The sequence below is a fragment of the Monodelphis domestica genome, chromosome 3, assembly GCF_027887165.1.
Source record: "Monodelphis domestica isolate mMonDom1 chromosome 3, mMonDom1.pri, whole genome shotgun sequence".
NCBI lineage: Eukaryota > Metazoa > Chordata > Mammalia > Didelphimorphia > Didelphidae > Monodelphis > Monodelphis domestica.
Window position 1 is genome coordinate 268,258,639 of NC_077229.1, and position 23,358 is coordinate 268,281,996.

Sequence of the window (23,358 nt, forward strand, 5' to 3'; positions counted from 1 at the left end):
GAGAACCAATCGATAGTCTTAGCCTGTTAGAACACAAGGATATTTAGTAAACAAGCACTGGTTTTAATTTTAAATGTCCTTCTGCATTACCTACCCCCCCTCCCCCCCAAGAGATTTTTTAGGTGATACTCAGACACATTAAATTCATGCTGCTTTTTTTTCTTTCTCAAAAATCTAATTTCAGCAAGGCATTCTTTTTATGCATTTAAGTAGATGCCTGAGGTTAATGGTTTGGTGGTTTTGTTTGCTTTTTAGTTGCAGGCTCCTTTCTTAAATTTCCTTTTTCTAAAACAGTATGGGGATCTCTTCTATCAGAGTTCATAACTAAACTTTAATTATTTTTTATGGTATGTAAATAGATGAACTACACCCAACACTATCTCTTTAAAGAGCCCATAAAAACTACTATCTAGCCATATCTCCCCACATCTGGTATCTGTTAATTTTTTAACCCAAGTCTAATACTTTCCTTCATTCTCCACTGCTTTGATTACATCCAATATTCTAGCTCAGCCACCTTTACTAAGATCCATCACATTAGGTATCACTCTTTCAAGTATGTTTCATCTGCAAATTTGAGATATATGCTGTTTCTCATTTTTTTAAAAATTAGATTGTTTTATTGGTGCTTTTTTACATCACTACTACTTCCCATTGATTTCTTCCCCACAATAGCACTCTCTACCAGCCTGACAAAAGAGGTCATGAGACAAAGGTTAAGAATTCCCAATTTAGGCCAATATCTTACACCATATTAAACACTCAAAAACAGATACACAACATGATTATTAAATATCATACCATTAAAAATTTAGAAGAGAATAAGATCAAATATCTTTCATTGGCATCACAAGGAGTGAATTCATAACCAAACCAGGGATTAGACAATTACAAGAGAAAATGGATAATTCTGATTACATGAAAATGAAAGGCCTTTATATGAACAACAGAGAAGTATTTGACTATTTAAAAAAATAAAAGTCTTATCACTTATTTCAACTAATAGAAATACCAAAAAACAAACAAACAAACAAACAAGAATAATTAATGGTAAAAGGGTTGTAGAAGGATTTGTATATTAATATACTACTGATGGAGTTATGAAGTATAATTCTGGAAAACAGTTGGGAATTAAGAAAAGAAAGTGTCTGAAAGCCCACACTCTTACCCAAAAGTTCCACTGCTAGGGATGTACCCTCTAAAAAAGTCAATGACAAAAAAAAAGACTCACATTCACCAAAATATTTATAGCAGCACATTTTGTTAAACCAAAAATACTATGCAAATGCACACTGACTAAGGAATGACTAAATAAACTGTGGCACACAAATATAATATTACTGTACCATAAGAAATAAATGAATAAAGAGAAGCATGGGAAAACATGAAACTGATGGAAAGTAAGCAAGAAAACAATATACACACGGCAACTAAACAATGTAAGTGGAAGCTACTATCAAAAAAAAAGAAACTAACTGCTGCAAAGTTAATTAACAAATTCAGACTCAAAGAAGAAATAAGATTATCAACCTACTTCTTCTTATTAGTGTAGAACACTGCAAATAACACCACGTTTTAATATTTTGGTTAGTTTTGCTGAGAATCATTTTTCTCTTCGTAAGTATAGGGGGTTAACTTTCTGGGAAGAAAAGGGAGGAAAAATACATTGGGAAATCAAAGTGATATAAAAACAAAAAATACCAAAAAATCAGTTTTCAAATAGACTAAGTATAAGATAAATCCATAGGAATAAATGTAAATTGTTTAACTTGAGTAATTTTACAAGTATAGAGGAAGGAAAAATATAGTAAAGAAAAGGGTCTTAAATTCTTGCTACATGAATAATGTTCCAAATAGACTAGATAAAATTTAAAAAATAAATTCTTTCTACATGAGGAACAATTGAAGATATTTAGCTTAGAGACAGTACATTTTACAAGAAGCATCACAAATGTGCAAGAGAAGCTTTGATAGTTACAAGATGAATTTATTCTGTATATTTTGAAAGAAAATCAAGTTCTAAATAGCAGAGATTTGCAATTTCACAAGCAATTCTCTCCTTTTGTTCTACAATAAAAATAGAATGCTTGTTTTCACTTAATATTTAAGTTAAAATAAAAATATAATATTATTTTTAAAAGGAGGTAGAGAAAAAGGGTATTATGCCTTTCTTCGAATTACTGAACAGCTAAATTATTAAAATTATGAACATTATAATTATAGCTGAACTAAAATAATATAAATATAAATATAAAGAAAAAAAGCAAGCATTCCCAATTGATAAATGGGCAAAGGACATGAATAGGCAATTTTCAGATTAAAAAAATCAAAACTATCAATAAACACATGAAAAAGTGTTCTAAATCTCTTATAATTAGACAAATGCAAATCAAAACAACTCTGAGGTACCACCTCAAACCTAGCAGATTAGATAGGAAAGTAATAAATTTTGGAGTGGATGTGGCAAAGTTGGGACATTAATGCATTGCTGGTGGAGTTGTGAATTGATTGGATCATTCTCAAGGGCAATTTAGAACTATACCCAAAGGGCTTTTAAAGACTGTCCTTTGATCCATCCATACCCCCCCAAAATCATAGGGAAAATGAATTGTACCAAAATATTAATAGCCACACTCTTTGTGGTGGCAAAAAATTGGAAAATGAGGGTATGTCCTTCAAATGGGGAATGGCTGAACAAATTATGATATCTGTTGGTGATGGAATGCTATTGTGCTAAAAAAAATAATGAACTGGAGGAATTCCATGTGAACTGGAACAACCTCCAAGAATTGATGCAGAGTGAAAGGAGCAGAACCAGGAGAACGTTGTACACAGACATATACACTGTGGCACAATCAAATGTAATGTACTTTTCTACTAGCAGCAATGCAATGATCTAGGAAAATTCTGAGGGACTTATGAGAAAGAATGCTATCCACATTCAGAGGAAGAACTGTGGAAGTAAAAACACAGAAGAAAAACAACTGCTTGATCACATGGGTTGATGGGGATATGGTTAGGGATGTAGACTCTAAATTAAATGATCACCCTAGTGCAATTATCAATAATATGGAAATAGGTCTTGATCAATGACACATGTAAAACCCAGTGGAACTGCGCATCAGCTGGGGGGTGGGGGGGATGGAAAAAAATATGAATCATGAAACTATGGAGAAATATTCTAGATTAATTAAATAGTATTTTGCAATTAAAAAAATAAAGTAAAAAGAAAGAAAAAAGAAAAAGGCAAAGTGTGAATAAAGGTAAAGCAGGGAGAAGCTGGGTAGTTCAGTGGATTGAAAGCCAGGCTTAGAGACAGGAGGTCTTGGGTTCAAGTCTGCCCTCGGACATTTTCTAGCTATGTGACCCTGGGACAGTCACTTAATTCCCATTGTCTAGCCCTTACCGCTCTTCTGCCTTGAAACCAATACATAGTATTGATTCTAAGGTGAAAAAGTAAGAGCTACAAATAGATGAACAAATGAATGAATGAATGAATATATAGATAAATAAACAAATAAATAAATGAATGGACAAATAAATGAGTGAATACATAAATGAAAGTAAAACCATGAAAGCATAATCATAATGGCATAAAAAGTATAGATAAAGAAATATATACACAAATAAAAATGAACAACATAAGGAATCATGAATAATCTTGAGTTGAAATTAATTTTTATAGATAACTTAAGTATGAGTACATTAGTTTTTTAAAAATCAAATTAGATGGGAAGGTAATTTATAAAATTGTAAAGACATAGCAGCAGTGGGGACAGAACTGTAGCAAAGACAAAAGTGGAAATAATCAGTGAATCCCATAAGGAGCTAACCAGAATACTTACGTAAGGGATTTTGTCCTTCACTGGCATAATATTCATACATGCCACTTTTAACCAATGTGTCGTAGTGTGGTAAGAAATCAATTCGTTCCTTTGTTGCAGAAAGCAGTAACTGAGTGACTGATTGAAGTAAGTACAGAGTGACCCCATCTTGAACATTTTTATCTATAACCAAAAAGCAGAATTTGAAATACATATCTGGTGTAAAGAGACCTCATTAAAATTCAACTTTTCAACTACAAAATGTCTTTTAAAAAGCAATATACACAAAAAGACTTTAGCATAAAACATACTTTTAATGCCACAACTCAATTATCTATGAAAGTTCAAAAGTGAATTCTTTTATTTATTTAATAAACATAACAACCTAAAATATATAACAGGATATACTGTGATATATACTAGGGTCTTACAACTTTGTAACCAAAACTAATTATATCATTTCTCAAATTCTGGCTAAGAACATGACAATAACTTAAGTAAAATTTTGAGACACATGGTATACATAAAAATCCAGACATTATATACTTATAACTGTGTAATTCATAATTTTATTGTCCTTTTATATACTTCAATATGCTAAATATAGAAGCATGATCAACTTATAGACATTACTTACTAAAGTTATCATGAGTAATTTCTTTTCTATTTGTTGTTGTGATAACAAACTTCTCTCCAGATGAAATCCCAAGTGCCTGGCAAAAAAAGGGAAAACAATCCTTTGTTATATAAGGTAAATGAACAACAGAGTTTGAAAAATTCTATTAGACAGTTTATTTATAATGGGAGTTATTATTACTTATGCAAATTGAGCTTTTGTAAAACAAAATAAGAGATTTCTGCTTTTTGTGTCTTAATGACTATTAAGTTATAAGATTGATCTTATAAGTCTTTCAGAATACAGTATTCAGCAGTGATTAGCAGCTGAAGTAGCCTTTCTTGGAAAGACAGTCAATCTTATGTCTATATATGTAATATGTTTGTATTATTACCTTATCAGCAAAAAAGAGTGATAATTACTTAAATATGAAATTTTATACAACAGTAAATACTACAAAGAAAGTCTATGATACATTTAAAGATGTTTACAAGGCTTGCTAATTTATAGTGGAAGCAATTTTCCAACTACCATTAAAAGGGAAGTCCAGCAAAAGGAGTGAGGATTTTAAGTCTGAAAACTTTAAATTGAAATTCAAATTCTATTTACTTACATGCCTTTGCAAAAGCCAATTACAGAATCCCTTTGTTCTCTAAAATACAGGGGTTGAATTAAAAATGATCTCTAAATTCCCTTCCAGCTCTAAATATATTACAATGGAATATCTCTAATATAGATGAATTCATTATGATATACAAAACGGTCCTCCATCATGGAACATTTGAAAATGTTGATATATATTCAAAGATCTGATTGAAATAGATAAGGTGAAAATGAGGAATGAATTAAAATTTAAAAACCTATTCTTTAACAAAAACTTGAACAGAAAAATATGACATTGAGACAATTTTAATGATGAAATTTCTATTCAAAGACAGATCAGATTTAAGATTTATCTTTCTATTCTTTTTTTATTTTTCCCCCAATTACATGTAAAAAGTTTCCAATATTTTTCAAAGCGTTTGAGTCTTGAGTATCCTCCCTCCCTGCCAGACCTCTGACCCCACCCCATGAAGATGATAAGCAATCTCACATAGATTTTTTTATGTACAATCATGTAGAACATTTTTCCATATTAATTTTTTGTGGACAGATATGCGAACAAAACAAAAAAAAACTAAGAAAGTGAAAAAAAGTTTCCTTTGGTTTTGATTCAGATTCCATCAGTTCTTACTCTGGAAGCAAATGGCATTTTTTATCATGAGTACTCTGGATTGTTTTAGATCACTGTACTGCTGAGAATACCTGTTATTCAATTGTTCATTTTACAATATTCCTGGTACTATGTAGAATGTTCTTCTAGTAAGGCTTATTTCAATCGGCTGCTTCAGTCCATGTAAGTCTTTCCAGGTTTTTCTGAGCTTTCTGCTTGTCATTTCTTACAGCACATTATAATCATATACTATAACTTACTCAGCCATTATTAATTGATGGGTTTTCTCTCACTTTTCAATTCTTTGCTCCCCACAAAAAGAGGTTTTAAATATTTTTATACATATAGTTCCTTCCCCTTTTTATTTTTTGCCTTTCGGATACAAATCTAGTAATAGTATTACTAGGTCAAAAGATATGTATTGTTTTACATCCCTTTAGGCCAGGGGTCCCCAAACTGCAGCCCCCTGAGGCCATTTATCTAGCCCCCACTGCACTTCTGGAAGGAGCATCTCTTTCACTGGTGTGGTCAGTGAGAGGAGCACACTGTATGTGGCATTGCCACAAAGTAAGCTGTCACTCACATACAGTACTATTTCTGGTGACATAATTCTTTGCAAGGAGTATTGTTCTGAGAATAACTGAAGGAGAACAAGGCACCATGCAAAGGATTATGTGGCTGCACAATGGAAAACATCAGCATGGTGAGCAGAGATCTGAGGGAGGGGATTCCACACTGTGTATACTGGTGCCTGGTATAGTGGTGGTGGTGATGGGCCTGTGCAAGGTGTGACAGGCCTATTACAGCCAGCACTGCAGGCTCTATCTACTATCCCAGACAGCAGTATACAGATTTGTTCATTGTTTGTTTTTTTATAGTTCAGCCCTCCAACAGTCTGAGGGACAGTGAACTGGTCCCCTGTGTAAAAAGTTTAGGGATCCCTGCTTTAGGCATAGGTTCAAATTGTTCTCCAGAATGATTCAGTTTACACCTCCCTCAACAGTGTGTTAATGTCTCCTTTTTCCAACATCCATTCCGCATTTTGCCATTTTTCTTGTCTGCAATATTAGCCCATCTGACAGGTACTTCTGAGTTGTTTTAATTTGCATTTCTCTAATTAATAGTGATTTAAGGCATTTTTTATAACCATAGAGAGCTTTAACTATTTTGTCTGAAAACTGCCTGTTCATATCCTTTGGCCATTGATCAACTGGGGAATGATTTGTATTCTTATACATATGACTCATTTCTCTATATATTTGAGAAAAGAGACCTTTATTAGAGAGATTTGTAAAATATTTTCACACCATTATGATTACTGTGTATTTCTCTCTATTCTATTTCCCATTCTTTAATTTCAGACCACCACCTCCCCATATTTGTCCTTTTTTCTATCAGCCCCACCCCACTCCCACCCCCTTCTCTTATTCCTTCCTCTACTTTTCTGTAGGGTAAGCGATTTCTAAACCCAATTGATTGTCCTACCTTATATTGAACCAATTCTGATAAGATTTGGGCTCATATGGTCTCTTCCCCTGTTCCCTCATTTTCCCCTCCATTAAAAGCTCTTTCAGAAGTCTCCTTTTTTATGAGATATAATTTGCTAGCCCATTCCCATTCCTCATCCTCCCAATGCATTGCATTCCTGTTTCTTACCCCTTAATTTTATTTTAATATCACATCCCAATATATTCAGCTCATACCTCTAACCTCTATGTATACTCCTTTTATTGCCCTTGTTGTTAGAAGTTATAAAAATTATCTTCTAATGTAGTTATGTCAAGTTTAACTTTATTGAATTTTTTCCTTTTCTCTTTCCTGTTTACCTGTTTATGTTTTCCATGAGTCTTATATTCCATAAGCAAATTTTCCATTCAGCTCTGTTTTTTTTTATTAGAAATGTTTGAAAGTCCTCTATATTTCATTGAATACCCATTTTTGGTCTCAAAGAATTATGCTCAGTTTTGTTAGGTGATTCTTGGTTGAAGTTCTAGCTTTTTCGATCTCTGGAATATCATATTCCAGGCCCTCTCTTTCCTTTAACGGGGAAGTTGCAAAATCTTGCATTTTCCTGATTGTGGCTCCATGATATATAATTGTTCCTTTATCCTGCTTGCTATTATTTTTTCCTTAAAATTCTGGAAATTGGCTATAATAGTCTTGGGAGTTAACCCTTTAGGGTCTTAGGAAGTAGTTCTACAATATTGGGGCTACTTTCCTTGATAATTTATTTAAAGATAATATCTAACCTCTATTTTTGATCATGGCTTTCAGGAAATCCAATAATTCTTGGATAATCTTTCCTGAATTTTCTGTCCAAATCAGTTGCTTTTCCAATGAGATAGTTCATATTTTCTTCTTTTTTTATTCATTTGACTTTGTTTCTTAATGTCTCATGAAGCCATTAGCTTCCACTTACTCAATTATAATTTTTATGAAATGATTTTCTTAAATGAAATTTTCTTTTTCCGTTTGGCCAATTTTACTTTTGGAAGTTCTTTTCATTATTGAATTTTTGTGCCTCTTTTTTTTCTATACAGCCAATTCTACCTTTTAAGAAATTCTTCTCTTCAATGCTTTTTTTGTATATCATTTTCATTTGGCTAATTTTGCTTTTTAAGAAGTTCATCTCTTCAATCGATTTTTGTTTTTCTTATGCCGAATAACCTACTCTGTTTTTTTAAGATATTAATTTCTTCAGTATGTTGTTGTGGTTCCTTTACAAGCTACTGAATCTTTTTTCAAGATTTTTCTAAATCATTCTCATTTCTTTTCCCAATTTTTTTCTCTCTCACTTGATTTTTTAAAAATCCTTTTTCAACTCCTCCAGTAATTCCTTTTAGAATAGAGAGCAATTCATATTTTTCTTGGAGGCTTTGGATACCATCAGTATGGACTTTGTCATCTTATTCCGAGTTTCTGTTTTGGTCTTCCCTGTCACCAAAATGAATTTTTCTGTTGAATTTCTTTTTTTTCTTGTTGCTTGCCCATTGTCCAGCCTATTTCTTTTCCTTTAACATAAAAAAAATGTTAAAAGTTGGATTCTTTATTCTTCTCCAAGCTTCTACCTTCTAGGGTTGTTGTGTGGATCAAATGAGATAATAATTGTAAAAATGCTTAGCATGGTGGGAAGGGGGTGGGGGAGAGGAAAAGAAAATGATCTTTGTTTCCAAGGAATAATGTTTGGAAATGACCAAATAAAATGTTTAAAGTGGAAAAAAAATGCTTAGCATACAACACATTAAGTTCTCCCTTTTATTCCCTAAGTACAGGGTTACAAATGTAGAGCAGATTTAAGAGTGGACCTTAAACTAGGGTTGGAGCAATCAATTTGGAAGGCCTCCAGAGTCCTTCCTATGTGTTCCTCGTATGTGCTACAGTTATGGAAAAGTAGACCACTTGAGAAAGCACCGCCTCTCTTTTACAGAGACTGAAGACTAGTATGTTGTATCTAAGGAAATGAAACTTACTACCACTAAGGAAGAAGAAAACTTAAGTAAGACAGTTTGTAGAGAATGAAACTCACACAAGCTGAGATTTAGAGGAAGGAGAGTGGTTTTTGAAACAAAAAGGATGATTCAAGTGCTAATGAGATACATTTTACAACCAGGGGGTAGTTTAATGCAAGAGCTCTAGAAGTGAACTGACAAAACCCTCCTCTCCTTCTTCTTCATGGAGAGGCAAAGAGAATGTAAGAGATGACCAGGCAAAGAATTCTGTTAACTGTCTGTGTTGTCTATCCTTTGTAAATCTGTGTTCTGTTTTATGTGTGGCAATGAGGATTTTGGAGAAAAGAGATCTCTTTTGTAATTAGTGAAGTATGCAACTTGTCTCTCACTGCTTTACTATTCTGGAAAAATGAAGGAATTGACAAAAGAATGTGTTTAAGGAATTCAAAAAGAAACACTTCTGTGTGGATTTTAAGTTTCTTAAACTTTAAGTTAATTTAACTAAGTGAGAAAGAAAAAAGATGTGTTAGACATTTTTCCTCCTTTCTTATCTGCTGGCCATGGAGAAGAAGTAGTAGAAATAATGACAGAAAGTTTTGAACCCACAATTATATGGAGTTCATTTTCAGGTTAATGTATGAGGTTTTGGAAAATCAAAATAATTCAAAAATGTGCTTATGGAACTGAATGAAATTAAATGAAGTTATAAAATAATCTAGTGTTGCAAATTGTCTCTCAGTTTATATGATCCCAAATAGGAATTACGCTGTACTAATTTAGTGATGAAAGGACCGTTTTCATTAAGATTTAAAATGAACAATGGGTAGAGATTTGAATGTTTGGACATACTGTAAATGTTTGTTATTTGAGTGAACTAAGACTGGGAATTGATTGATATGAATATAATTGATGGTCTGATTGGCAGAAAGATTTTATTTTTTTGCTTTTGTGAATTTTAGATTTACTCCACCCTGCTTTGTCTAACAAACAGGAATGTCTACACCCCTACTTAAGGATTAAGTGTTGAGAAGGATGGCCTGTGACAAACTTGTGCTAGCAAATAACAAATAAGAAACAACTAACAGACGCCCTCGGCTGTCTTAAGTCAAGCTTAAGCAACCATTCATACATGTGAGATTCAAGAAGTGATGTAAAAAAAAATGGTCTATATATTTCGCGTCACTTCCTCTCTCTGGGCCCTTTTTCGCGGAGAGGTGGCTCTGGCTTTTGTTCACAGCAGAAATGTGGCTGGTGGCAGTGTGCTGGGCATCTTGGCACTTTGGCATGCTTGCAGCTCTTGTCCGGGCTTGGCATGAGCATGCTAGGTGAGTGAGTTTAGACTGATTCCTTTTCCTTTACCTTCAAGAAGCACTATCCTCTTAGGAGGATGCTCATATCGGAATAGACCTCATGGCTGGAAATCCAGCTATTTTTAATCTTGGAGGAGGCCTCTTGGCTGTGGGCTCTGAACTTCTACATTAGGCCGAAAAATTCTTATACCTCTTTCTCTCTCTTCTTCTTAATTCCTTCTCTTTATATTAATTAAACCACCATAAAATTCCCAATCTGACTTGAGTATTTTTATTGGGATTTGAAGTAATCCCTGGAGACCAACTAAATTTATATTCAGTTTTTTAAAAAAACCCTAACATTAACCCTTATACATTAAGAAACAGATAAGAAGCAAACTCCCAATATTTGGCTGTTTAATGAAAATGAGGCTGTACTTAAGTATATAATGTATAAGAATTTAATACCAGCTGTTTGGAAGAAGATGTAATAAGAGATTTGAATTTGTATAATATAAATTTTCATGCTTACAAATGAAAATTGGAAATGTTATGTTAACATATGTGCTACTGAACTAAGCACCACGTGAAAATGTAATCACCATTGGGAATAAATTTTAAATATGTAAATTTAGAATGAAACATGTATTAATAATTTGAATTATTGTTAAAAGAATTTCTGAATTTGAGACTAATTGTGATATATGGATTATTACCAGAACATCTACTTTGGGCAAGAATGACTCTACTAAAATGTAAACATATATTTAGATATGAATGTGTTTAAGTGCAATCTGTTAGAATTTGATTCTCTTTACTCCCAAATTATTTATGATTTGTACTATGAGTTAAATTAATGTGTGAAGTGAATTAGATTTGGCAAATATGCAAAAGAGTGATTATGTATTTGAATGATGGAATTGTTAATGAGGACGACGATCTGGGCTATTCTGAGCCACTAATAGCAGGTAACAGAGTACCTGGTAAAGGTTAAGTTTCTATGAATAGTAATGGCAACAGCAAGTGGGAGTGAGGTAAAGAGGACTGTAGAATTAGCATATGAAAGACATATGGTATAGGAAACTTTAATTGGAATATGGGGCCTCTTTATGAGAGCCAGAAGAAGACAAGTTGCATGTACAATATAAATAGGTATGTGGAATGAGGGATGGAAAATGGTGAAAAACATTATGCTTTAAACAGAGGTTTGGAGGGGAAAAAGAATGAATATCTAAGAAAACAGAAAGTAGCAAGTTCAGGTAATTAACTAGAATATGAGGCAAATTGTATTACTGTGAGTAATTTCAGAGAGATGTGAATGTATTGTAATAAGTAGGGATAAACTATTTTCAGTAGATCTATTGTGAAGTGAGGGAAAAGATTTTCCTCACTTCACAATAGTTCTACTGATCTATATATGATCTCTCTCTTTCTCTCTCACACACACACACACACATATATATATATATTCTTCATTCTTTATCTGCCTATTCTTAGTCCTCTATTGATCTTGTTATTGGTTATGAATCTTTATGGCCACTTGATATTGATAATCTTGAGTTGTTAGGTTCACCTGGTGGTAGACAGTGAATGAAGCTGCTGGACACAGCTTAATCCAACAAAATGTATTATTGCTATCAGGAGAGGCAGGGAAAGAATAATGAGGTAGATATATTAGAGGAAAAATCTTAACCTAAATCTAAGATTTCTAAATATATATCCCACCAAACTAATCTGTGAGAATTTTCTTCTTGTTCACCAAAGGTGAACCTCCTTAAACTATTCTACAAGTGACTTCCTAAACCACAAAACTATCTTTCTAATAACCTTATTCTAAAATATAAACTTCAACTATTCCTAACCTCCTTAAAATATAAATCAAAAGTAACAAGGTGTCTTCTATAACTGACCAATGTAGCAGTTAGAAATCAAAATGCCATCCTCTCGCTCTTCCCAGAGGGGTATTCAGAGCCCCTGCTGTTCAATGAGAACAAATAGCGCCCCCCACTTGGCATCTACTTCTCCCTGTCAGGAGAAAAGCTCTCCAATCCACCAAAACTCTTCCCACCTTCACAGAAGTTTTTATAAGGTTTCCAAGTAAAGTTTGGCCAAAGTCTCTAACTGATATTATTCAGAGAAAAGCCACACACCACCTCTCCAGAAACTGACTCCAGAGAAAGTAGCCAAGAATCCAAACTGCTTTCCCACAAATCCAGTATTCCTTCTTAAAGAGCCCACGGTGATTTTCCCCTGGCCTTCCGTGAAAAGGAGGCAGGGCAAAAATCCCTGCTCTGGTCTACATCTGTACTTCTAATTATACTATATAACTAATTAATAATTAAACCTTACAATGTTTAGATATATAATTGGAATTTACTATATGAAGAAGTAAAAGAGAAGAAAATTTTGCTTGTGAACCTGTCAAGTTTGAGAAGCCATTAGAGTAAGCAGAAAGTTTGGGTTATAGTTATTTTTTATTTTAGGATTTTTGCATAATGAATTAAGACCACTGAGAGAATAAGTTTTCTATGAATTATAATGAATAGGATTTTCCATTTAAGGCAAAAAGGCTTCTGGGATCTCAATCGATATTACTGTAAGCTTCAAATCCAACTGATCTATCTGGTGACAGATCTATCACTAAAGAAAGAATGAGGTATTCAGATGATAAATGAAAACCTTTGGGAGAAGTTGGAAGAGGTTATCTCAGTCTGAAGCTGAGATTAAAGACTCCTGACTTGGGTAAGGCAAACTGGATTTTGACAGTCCCTGAGAGAAACAGTTATGGCATGGACCAGTGAAAGCTTCAGTCTGTGAATGAAGTCAGGCAGTATTAAGCCACTTGCTCTGTGTCCTTAAAGGAACCAGTGAGAAAAGTTATAATCTTTTACCTACCTTTTCCTTTTATGACAAATTTCTATGATCAGCACAAAAAAGTAAATTGTAAAATGAAAGTTTCCATTTCACAAACTACCAAATAAGTTATTAATCAAAGTAAATTGACCATATTGTTGAAATTTGCCCTGTGAAGAGCTCTTGTTAGCAAGAATGTCTCCAAAGGTTCTACAAACAACTCAAAGCAGAGAGCAAGTTTCTGAAGATGAAGTTTTAGTTATGTCCATGGGTTAAGAGAAAGGAGGACAAGGGGATAAGTAAAGGAAGGAAGAGAGGTATAGCTAAGGGAGAGAACATATCAAGAAGTAGAGAGTAATGTGAGAAGATACAGGAATCAAGAAATAGGAGGACACAGTTTGGAGATAAAGAAGGGATTTGAAGAAGGGTAAACAGAATAAGAATTAAAAGGTAAGGGGGAAGGAATATACAAAAGTGACCTTTGAAAAGGTGGGCCAATTAGGAACTATGAGGGCAAGGGGAGAGGAAAAGGGAGGATCTGGGGAGAAAGAGTGCGAATAGGAGAGAGATTGGTCAAAAGAAATTAAACATCTGAGGAGGAGGGATCTATCAGAAAGAAAAAAAGAGGCAAAGTGAGGAATATAATATTTAGAATGTGTATCCAGAACTACATTTCCCACAATCCCCTTTTCCTGTAGGTGCATCATTGGTTAATTTGGTATTTAGTTTTGATTTCCTCCATGCTGCCACTCTCCATCCCACCTCACAAACTATCTCTCTGGCTTGGACCCGCATGGAGGAAGGGAGCAGGTTTTTTTTTTCCTCTGGCTTTACTTCCCCCCTTTGCTCTAAGTTGATTTTAATAAATAGTATTAAAATAATATTTGGAGTATCAGATATTAATTTTAATCTTTACAGGAGGAACAAAATAAATAGAAATGCCCAACTACTTAACTATGACATTGAGTGTAATGGGGTGAATTCACATATGGGAAGAAAATGGAGAGATAAAAGGATAAAAAATCTGGATCTGTCAATGTGTTGTCTACAAGAAATATAATGAAAATGAGAGATAAACAGAGTGAAAGTGAAGGGCTGGAGCAGAATATACTATGCCTCAGCTGATCCAGAAGGCAGGGACAACAGTCATGAACTTCAACACAATTGGGGCTAAAATAGATATAATGAACAAGATGAACAGGGTAAATACACACACACACACACACACACACACACACACACACACACACACACAATATGGGGTAGGGGGGATAAGAATTGGATAATGAAACATTTTCCATATTGAGGCTCTATGCACCAAGTGTTACAACACTCATCTTTTAAAAAGACAAACTAAGAGAGATACAGATGAAAATAGTTAACAAAATAATCAGAGCAGGGGACTTTTAATTTTTCCCTCATAGAACTAGATAAATGTAACCAAAAAATAAGACATTAAGGAGATGACTAGAACCTTAGATAAGTTGAAGAAGATAAATAGTTGGAGAGCACCCATAAGGTTAGTAATAGATTTAAAGTCTGTGCACATAAATAATCAGGCATAATTTCTGGTAGGACAACAATGGCTTAGAGAGCATAATATTGGTCTCAGTCTTACTTTACCACTCGTCACACTATGAAGGTAATCCTGCATCTCTGAGGGGTTATGGCATGCAATGGAACAAAAGTTCCATTGGGTATGATCAAGCTAGAAAGACTTGTTTTGGAAAGAGAATGGTCTTGGCAACATATTGCCTCTGCTGCCTGAGGACCAATATAGCAAATAGTTTTTGGCAGAGCCAGCTAGGTTTTCCAACCTATTTTGTCAAGAATTTGGGAGAAGTTGGAGGTGTCAGAGAAGTTTTGGAGAAATTGGGCCTACATACATTTCAAAAGCCTGTGTGACTGTGGAAAGCAGCCATTTTGAAAGCAGTGTTGAGTGCAACTAATCTGCCTAGCAATACTACAGCCAAAAGAAACCACTCCTTCTGAAGGGAGGAGGCAACTCTTAAAGGGACAGACTTAAAAAAAAAATTTTTTCCCCTTTGCAAAAGGCTTTTCAAGTTACAAGACAGCAAAGAAACTTACGTGCCATGGATTATCTAACCTTGATTGAACATTTCTTTTATATGACCTACAACTTATTTTTTCTTAAGATTCTAGATTATATTTATTTTCTGCTTACCATCTATGAAAATTTTTAATGGCTAAAGTGTAAATTGCTTGATTTCATTCATTACCACATATGCTGGAGCATTATTCTTCTTAATCCAATTATACTATGTCCTAAAAAAAGGTGTGCATCTAATTTATGGGAAAAAAGCAAATGACAATGAAATGGCTGATGGTTTTAGCTATGAGGGAAGGAGATGACACAACTAAAACAAATGATTAAGCAACTGGCTGAGGAGAAACAAAGTGGCAAATATATTAACACACAACAAGACATACCTCAAAAATAACAATATAACTAAGCAAGAAAAAAAAGATGGGGCTGAAGGGGGAATACTAATATTGCCATTAAGAGATCAAACAAGACTACAACCATACAGTGGCATAATTCATATTAAAACACAAAAGCCATTTACAGCAGCAGACCTTGAAAGTCTGAAAAAACGGATGCCTTCCTAGTTTTCAGAGCCTGTGAGATTTTTAAAGAATTTAAAAGAGCAATTAGGCTTTATAATACAAATTTCAAGGACACTGAAATTCTTCTCTCAGAATTATTTTCAAAAAGGGAAAAACAATTCATTGATGAAACTAGAAACAATCCAAATTTAACATCATGGCCAGAGGAAGGAACAGACTTAAGAGTTATCTAATAATGAAAATCTATGTTATCTAAAAGAGGCCAGAGATCTAAGATCTATTAGAGGCAATAAAAAGTTTTTTCAAAAAGACCAGATACTTGGGGACAATTTGAAATTGAGACAGGAAAGTGCGGAATATCTATCAAAGTTCCTCGATAGAGTGATCGAAGTAGCAGAGGTTGTGCTTGGATTTGAAAATTTAACTGAACAAAATCTCCAACACATAAGGAGACAATTTGTGAAAGGCAGTAATACACCTATTAGATTATATTTTAAACTTCAAAGCACAGACTGGGAAACACTAAGTCTGGAAGATTTAAGAAAAACTACAACTTACATATTCACAGGTCATAAAGAAATCTTAGAGGAAAAGGATGGAATAATAAAAGAGCTTAAAACCAAGCTCAAGGAAGCAAATAGCACAATTAAACATAAAGAAATTGAAGAAATAAAAAATCTAGCCACTGCCAATCATACAAACCCACAAGAAATTACACACAAAACAATCAAAGGAAAAACGTACCCAAATGTTTCCTATATGGAAAAATGGGTCACATGGTTCAAAGCTGTTATTTAAAGGCACAATTAGTTCAAGCTAACAACAGAGGTCCTGGAAAAGCAACATAAAGTATAGCAGCAACAATACTCCAACAAATACAGAATGTTGTCATTGTAATTGCAAGAATTCATTGCAAGCACCAAATTTAGAAACCAGGGAGAGATGCATCCAACAAGGAGAAAAACCACATTATTCGCAAGCAGTCTCAGGTGCTGCCAAAGATGGGAAAGGAAATGGGGAAAATGAAAAGGAAGAGAAGGCTACATGCAAATAGCATTTGGGGTTCCAAAAACACAAAATAAAACTAAAGAACAGAGAGAAGAAATCCAATTAGATAATGATGTAACAGATTAAAGAGAAAATTTGTGGAAAGTGGAACAAAATACAAAGAAAGGGAAAGGAACAGATATGGCAACAGTCTGTAATATGCAAACCTTAAACTTATTAGGACATTATAACTTAAAAAGCAAAAAACATGAAAGATTAGATCCAAGCAACAGTGATTTGAAACATTTCTCAGCACAAGCCAAAAGTAAAACTTAGCAGAAAGGAAAGAATATACTTTAGAAACAGAAATTATAGAACAAATAGCAAACCCAAAAATAGAACCATATGAGACACAAATAGTAGAGGGTTCTAAAGATTCTAAACAAAATGCAAATGAATTAAAGCACATGAGCAAACAACAGAATGGTCCAATGGGGAGGAAAATGCAATAACAGAGAACATTCAAATTAGCAGACTTCCTGGAGACAGTGACACTGAAAGCAGGGATAAGATTACAAAAGAATATACCAATGACATAATAGAAAAGTCAAACTTAAATCCTTATGCTGTAAACCTCAAATTTCCTTAGACTTATAAATGTTGGTAATTTCACCATTGGGATATTTCATACTCGGAAAATTTCTTACTGATAGTCTATTGGAATGGGAACCCCATTGGCATGGGAGGTTCCTTCTCTTCCCTTCTTAAGATTACTTTAGGACAGAAACCCTTTGCTGAACAATGGAAAGGACTTTGACCTATGCTTGAGCATAGAACAGGAATTTCTTTGAGTCTTGATTGATTTTAGAATTGATACAATGGAGATACTCCACCCTATTCAGTCCTAATAGGATTGAGTAAGGGCTGCAGCCTAGATCAAAATTTAATTATTCCAATCTCTACCATACTCAAGTTAACAGGATTTAGAAAGGGCTGTAGCAAAGGAGTATAGATTTAATCATTTGAAAATATGACCTTCAACAGACATGTGCAAAAGCCAGAAACCTCTGGGCGGTCCTGGGTTAAGCAAGAGCCTCCATTGACAGGGAAATTGATGAAGAGTGATTGGTAGATGTGAGGACTGAGGGGAGGCAACTTGGATGGTGTCCTTAAAGATAGGAGGGTCTGGAGACTGAGGGAGAGGTGGGTGAGTTTTTGGTCGGTGTGGTTCCTGGGCTCTGAGGAAGCTTACTCTGAAGGAAGCTGAAGGTGGGGGCCTCTGAGACTGTTTCTCCATTTTGGACACGTGAGTGATAGGGACTGATCTCTTTTCTTTGCCCCAGCTATCTAAGGGCTTGGGCCTTTTGGCCCAGCCTAAACAGAAGGGGTATTTAAGCCCTATTCCCTTCTCTCCCCTTTCTCTCTCTATATATATCTCTAATTCCTTTCTTGCTCCTATTGTAATTAAACTCCAAAAAAGGCTGACGGCTGACTTGAGTTTTTCATTTAGGAATTACATAGCTGATTCCTTGGCGACCTTAAATTAATATATATCAGTCTTTTAAAGTGATTCCCTTGTAACAATGCCAAAGAATTCCAACCAATAGTAACTGCACAAGAACTTTACAAAAAGTATGAGATTGAAGAAGACACTGAATTAAAAGTAGAACAAAATTATATACCTGATAGAAAACAAACAGAAGCAAACAACGTAATGATACTATCACATCTTCCTTTCTCTGACTTGTAAAACTTATCACAAACCAGACTGTCAATTAACAAAATATATACAAGCTTTACAAACAAGACTAGCAGAGTTGCATGAAATGGGCTTAATACAACAAACAGTACCCCTGGATTACAATTTGCACAACATCAAACCAGGAGACATAGTATACAAAAAAAAATTTTCAATAGAAAATTGGCTACAGACATAAAATGGACTGGACCACATGAAGTATTGCTTACTACCCTAACAGCTATAAAAATTACAGGGAAAGACTCATGGTTCCACTGTTCCCATGTAAAACCAAAAAAATTCCACATCACTGTAACAGACATAGAAGGTAATAAGATAAAAGATAGTGCTGAGAAATGAAAACAAAACCGATTAATACCAAAAAAAGTATACCACAAAGAAAAAATAGAGACACATAATGTTCAAGACAACAAGATCTCAGCAGTCAAGTATGCCACAGCGAGAAGACAACTTTCCTGCCCAGAGGAAAAGCATCCCAGAGGAAAAGATTTTGAACCAGTCCAGAGGAAAAGATTTTAAAGCATCCCAGAGGAAAAGCATCAAGAAAAGCTGCTAGAGAGAAGTAACAAAGAGGAAAAGCTGAAATGGACAGCTAAGATTTTGAACTTTGTAAATTTGCTTAATAGTTACTAGAAAATAGAAACAAAGAGAAAAAAAGCTGAAATGAACAGCTAAGACTTCGAACTTTGTAAATTTGCTTATGTAAGTGGATAGACGAGAAACGAGACTAAGACTGAGTGTGTGAAATAATAAAACAAAATTAATTTCACATATGAGGGAAATAGCATGTATCACTGCATAACTTGGAAGAAAGAAGAGATCCATCAGTCAACATAAGAAGTGGAAATCTGAAGAAACTTGTTAAGTATTAATTCAACACAACACTATTAGACACAAAACAAAAAATCACAAACTGACATATTGGGAGACCTTGTTTAAATAAACAAGTGTCTGAAATTGTATTTATGCAAAATGTAAATATGCATATAGTTAGTTCCATAAGGTCTTAGGCAAATAGAAAGATCAATAGATATTTCTATTTGACTGATGTCAGGATATGGAACAATGTATGTTATCGTATTATATGTAAATAATCTCTATAAATAATGTATATACTATAATTAGGTTAGTAACAGTGATAGACTAAATATTTAGCATAGCATGATTATATGTTGTACATAAGATTAGGTTATAGATTAGATTAGAGACTTAGATAATAGTTATAATAAATAGGGAATGGATTAGGAGTAAGTTAAGTTAAACATAGCATAGACAGTTATACATAGGAATAGACTTAAGTTGCATTTGCAGATAGTAATGTTTTAATTGTTTATTTTAAAGCTGATGCTGAAATTATGTTTAATGGAAATACATAGATAAAATAGTTTGCAAATAATAATAGATATATAAAATAGGAAAACTGTTTTAGTTTAACTTAGCAAGAGTAAGTAATATTAGCACTAAGATTCAAATTTCTTTGTAATGGTTTTGTTCAAATAGTTATTGTACTGAATTTATTGTAAAACCCTAAAACTACCCTTATCCAAACTTTCCTACATAGAATTCCTTAGAACAAATAAAGATAGCATAGAATAGTGATAGAGTAATTGAGAGAAGTTTATTATTTGGGGGGAAGTAGTTAGAAATTAGATTTAGTAGATTGGTAACTATAATAAAAAGAAGTGACCTTGGGAAAGTCACAACAAAAAAGGGGACAATTGTGGAAAGGAAAACTAAAACAAGATCTGGACTTTCTGCCACTGAGTTGGAACAAACAGCAGTGGGAGTGTTAGAGAGAAGATATTGGCAAGACTGACAGTGGTGGGGGAAGGGGCAACTGGGAGTGGCATTTAGTCTTGTGACTCTCACTTGCTTCCTGGCCCTGGAACTGGAAGGACATTTTCTCCCTATCTCTGGATAGGCTCTATTCCTGAATTTCTCAACTTTGTGCTCTACCTGGATCCGTGTGATCGTGTTCGTCAGACAAAAGGACTTAAGGGAAGCCGTTTGGACTGCAAGGCCTGTCTTTAGGGGTGTCAGCCGGAAGAGACAGGCGTTCCAACCAATTCTGACAGTCAGAACTTTCTTCCTCTTGAAACTAGTACAGATTAGCATAAACAGTAATAATAGAAACCCTCCACCAGCCTGTGAGGCCTGGCCTAAGCTCAATAGCTAAGAGAGATCCCTCTTCCCTGATAACTCCCCAATTCAAACTTGTTATTAAAATTTATTTTTATTTGAATATCACAGTCAGATAAGAGGACTAACATTTCAGGGGACATAGAGGGAGCTGAACCTCAGGACAGCCATTCAATTATAAATGGTCCTTATTGGACCCCTGCTGGGCGACCTTGGTCTGGAGAGGTTTGTCTCTCAGGAAGGTCCGTGCTTATCTGCTCTGGGGTATCTGCAACATCATTCTATAGAGAAGACATCCCCTCAGGCTATCATAAGTGGCCCATTTCTCAGGAACCCCATTTTTGCTAAAATAGCCTCTCGGCAGGAGGCATCTCTCTCCCTTTACCTCACCGGCAGCCATATTCCCTCTTTCCCTTCAACTCCTCCATTCCCTATCACAAAACCTTCAGTATCCCCTGTTATTCAATCCAACCCATTTTCCAATAAATATTACAGATATAGCAATTACAGATATAGCAAAAAAAAAAATATTACAATATAGCAAATATAGTCCTGGTAATATATATCAACTGAGAAGTAGATGGCCTAAAGTGATTAATGTTGATAGGAACGTGGAATATTACACAGCTAGAACAGCTATGATTTTTTTTTTAAAGAAAACAAAATGGAAATCTACATTAAAAGCTTTAGAACTGTTCATGCTCATTTAACTAGAAATCCAATTACTGTGATTAGGTCCTAAGGACATTATTGAGAGGGTAAAAGGCTGTGTATATATGAAAATATTCAAGGAAATTTTGTTATGGCAAAATATCTGGAAATAACACAAATATAATGAATGGGGGAAATGCTTGAATAATTTTGGTATTTGAATGTAATGACTTATGTTATGCTATTAAAAATGACAAATATTGGAAATATATGAAGAGATGAAAAGAGAAAAAGAGTTAATTATATTTTTTAAAAATAACATCCACAAAATCAAGGAAAAAAGTATCCAAATAAAATAAATTCAAAAGCAATGGATATTTATATTAGCGTACATATATAACTTACATATTTTTAAGCAAATTATAAATATGAAGTTTGTGACTTTGCACATAATTTTATGCATTTAGTTAAATGTTTTCTGATAATGATGGTGGTTACTGAGTATATAATAAAAAATAAAATATTTATAAAGATGTTAAGACATGAAATAAACTAAATTTTAACCTCAAATAGGAAAAATGGAAATTCCTACAATTCTCATGTTATCCATTAGTGTTCCTCCTTCATAAAAAATAAACCAACCCAAAAGGCCCTATTTTTGACTCCTTGTTCCATCCTTTAGGCCCCATGATGCCCTAGGAGATGTATATGAACACTACCTGTTCCCTGCTTGTCACCCCAACTCCAGGCTCCATGCGGAGAGTTGAGAGCTAAGTATACTGGGGGGCTGGGTTGATATTGGTTTGTTTCTTTTCCCAACTCCTGAGTCCTTGTTCCAAGAATCTAGGCACAATTAGGAATCTTATTTACCAAGACAAACACAGGAACCATATGAACACAACTACAAAACATTTCTCACAAAAGTAAAACTAGATCTAAATATTTGGGAAAAAACATTAATTGCTCATGGGTAGGACAAGCTAATAAAAATGACAATCCTACCAAATTAACTTACATATTCAGTGCCATACCTATCAAACCACCAAGAAACATTTTTATACAATTAGAAAAAACTATAACAAAGTTCAACTCAAAAAACAAAAGATCAAGAGAATCAAGGGAAATAATGAAAAAAAATATGAAGGATAGGGGTCTAGCAGTACTGGATTTTAAACTGTACTATAAAGCAGTGGTCATCAAAACAATATGGTATTGGCTAAGAGACAGAAGGGTAGATCAATGGAATAGACTAGGAGTAAGTGACCTCAGCAAGCTAGTAATAAATACAAAAATTCCAGCTTTGGGGACAAGAACTTATTATTTGACAAAAACTGCTAGGAAAATTAGAGAACAGTATAGGAAAAATTAGGTTTAAATCAACACCTCACCACCACATACACCAAGGTAAATTCAAATTGGGTTAAATGACTTAAATATAAAGAAGGAAATCATAAATAAATTAGATGAACATAGAATAGTATACATGTCAGATCTTTGGGAAGGGAAGGAATTTAAGACTAAGCAAGAGAGAGAATGTTACAAAATGTAAAATGAGTGATTTTTATAATATTAAATTTAAAAGAGTTTATACAAACAAAACCAATGCAACCAAATTAGAAGGGAAGCAACAAAGTGGGAGAATTTATGACAAAATTCTCTGACAAAGGGGGCAGCTGGGTGACTCAGTGGATTGAGAGCCAGGCCTAGAGATGGAAGGTCCTAGGTTCAAATATGGCCTCAGACATTTCCTAGCTGTGTGACCCTGGGCAAGTCACTTAATCCCCATTGCCTAGTCCTTACCTTTCTTCTGCCTCGGAGTCAACACATGGTATTAATTCCAAGACAGAAGGTATGGGTTTAAAAATTTTTTAATTAAATAATAATACATATTGTTTGAAGAGGAATGACATGATACAACCACTCTGAAAGCAATTTCAAAGTATGTAAATGAAATAACTAAATTATCCCAACAAGAAGCTCTTATTAGAT

The 23,358-nt window shown here is 34.1% G+C and overlaps 1 protein-coding gene across 5 annotated transcripts in view; it reads right to left on the reverse strand.

Annotated features, from left to right (window-relative positions):
* SMCHD1 (structural maintenance of chromosomes flexible hinge domain containing 1) overlaps positions 1–23,358 on the reverse strand; it is a 229,644-nt gene that overhangs the window by 193,213 nt on the left and 13,073 nt on the right. For all 5 annotated transcript variants that reach the window (XR_008917679.1, XR_008917678.1, XM_056823757.1 and 2 more), the window contains exons 2-3: positions 4,462–4,537; positions 3,846–4,007 (exon numbers count right to left, since the gene is read on the reverse strand). Coding sequence is in view for 3 of the 5 variants with exons in the window: in XM_056823757.1 (XP_056679735.1) it covers positions 3,846–4,007; positions 4,462–4,537 (238 nt within the window). In the remaining 2 variants the exon portion in view is untranslated. The remainder of the gene's footprint in view (positions 1–3,845; positions 4,008–4,461; positions 4,538–23,358) is intronic.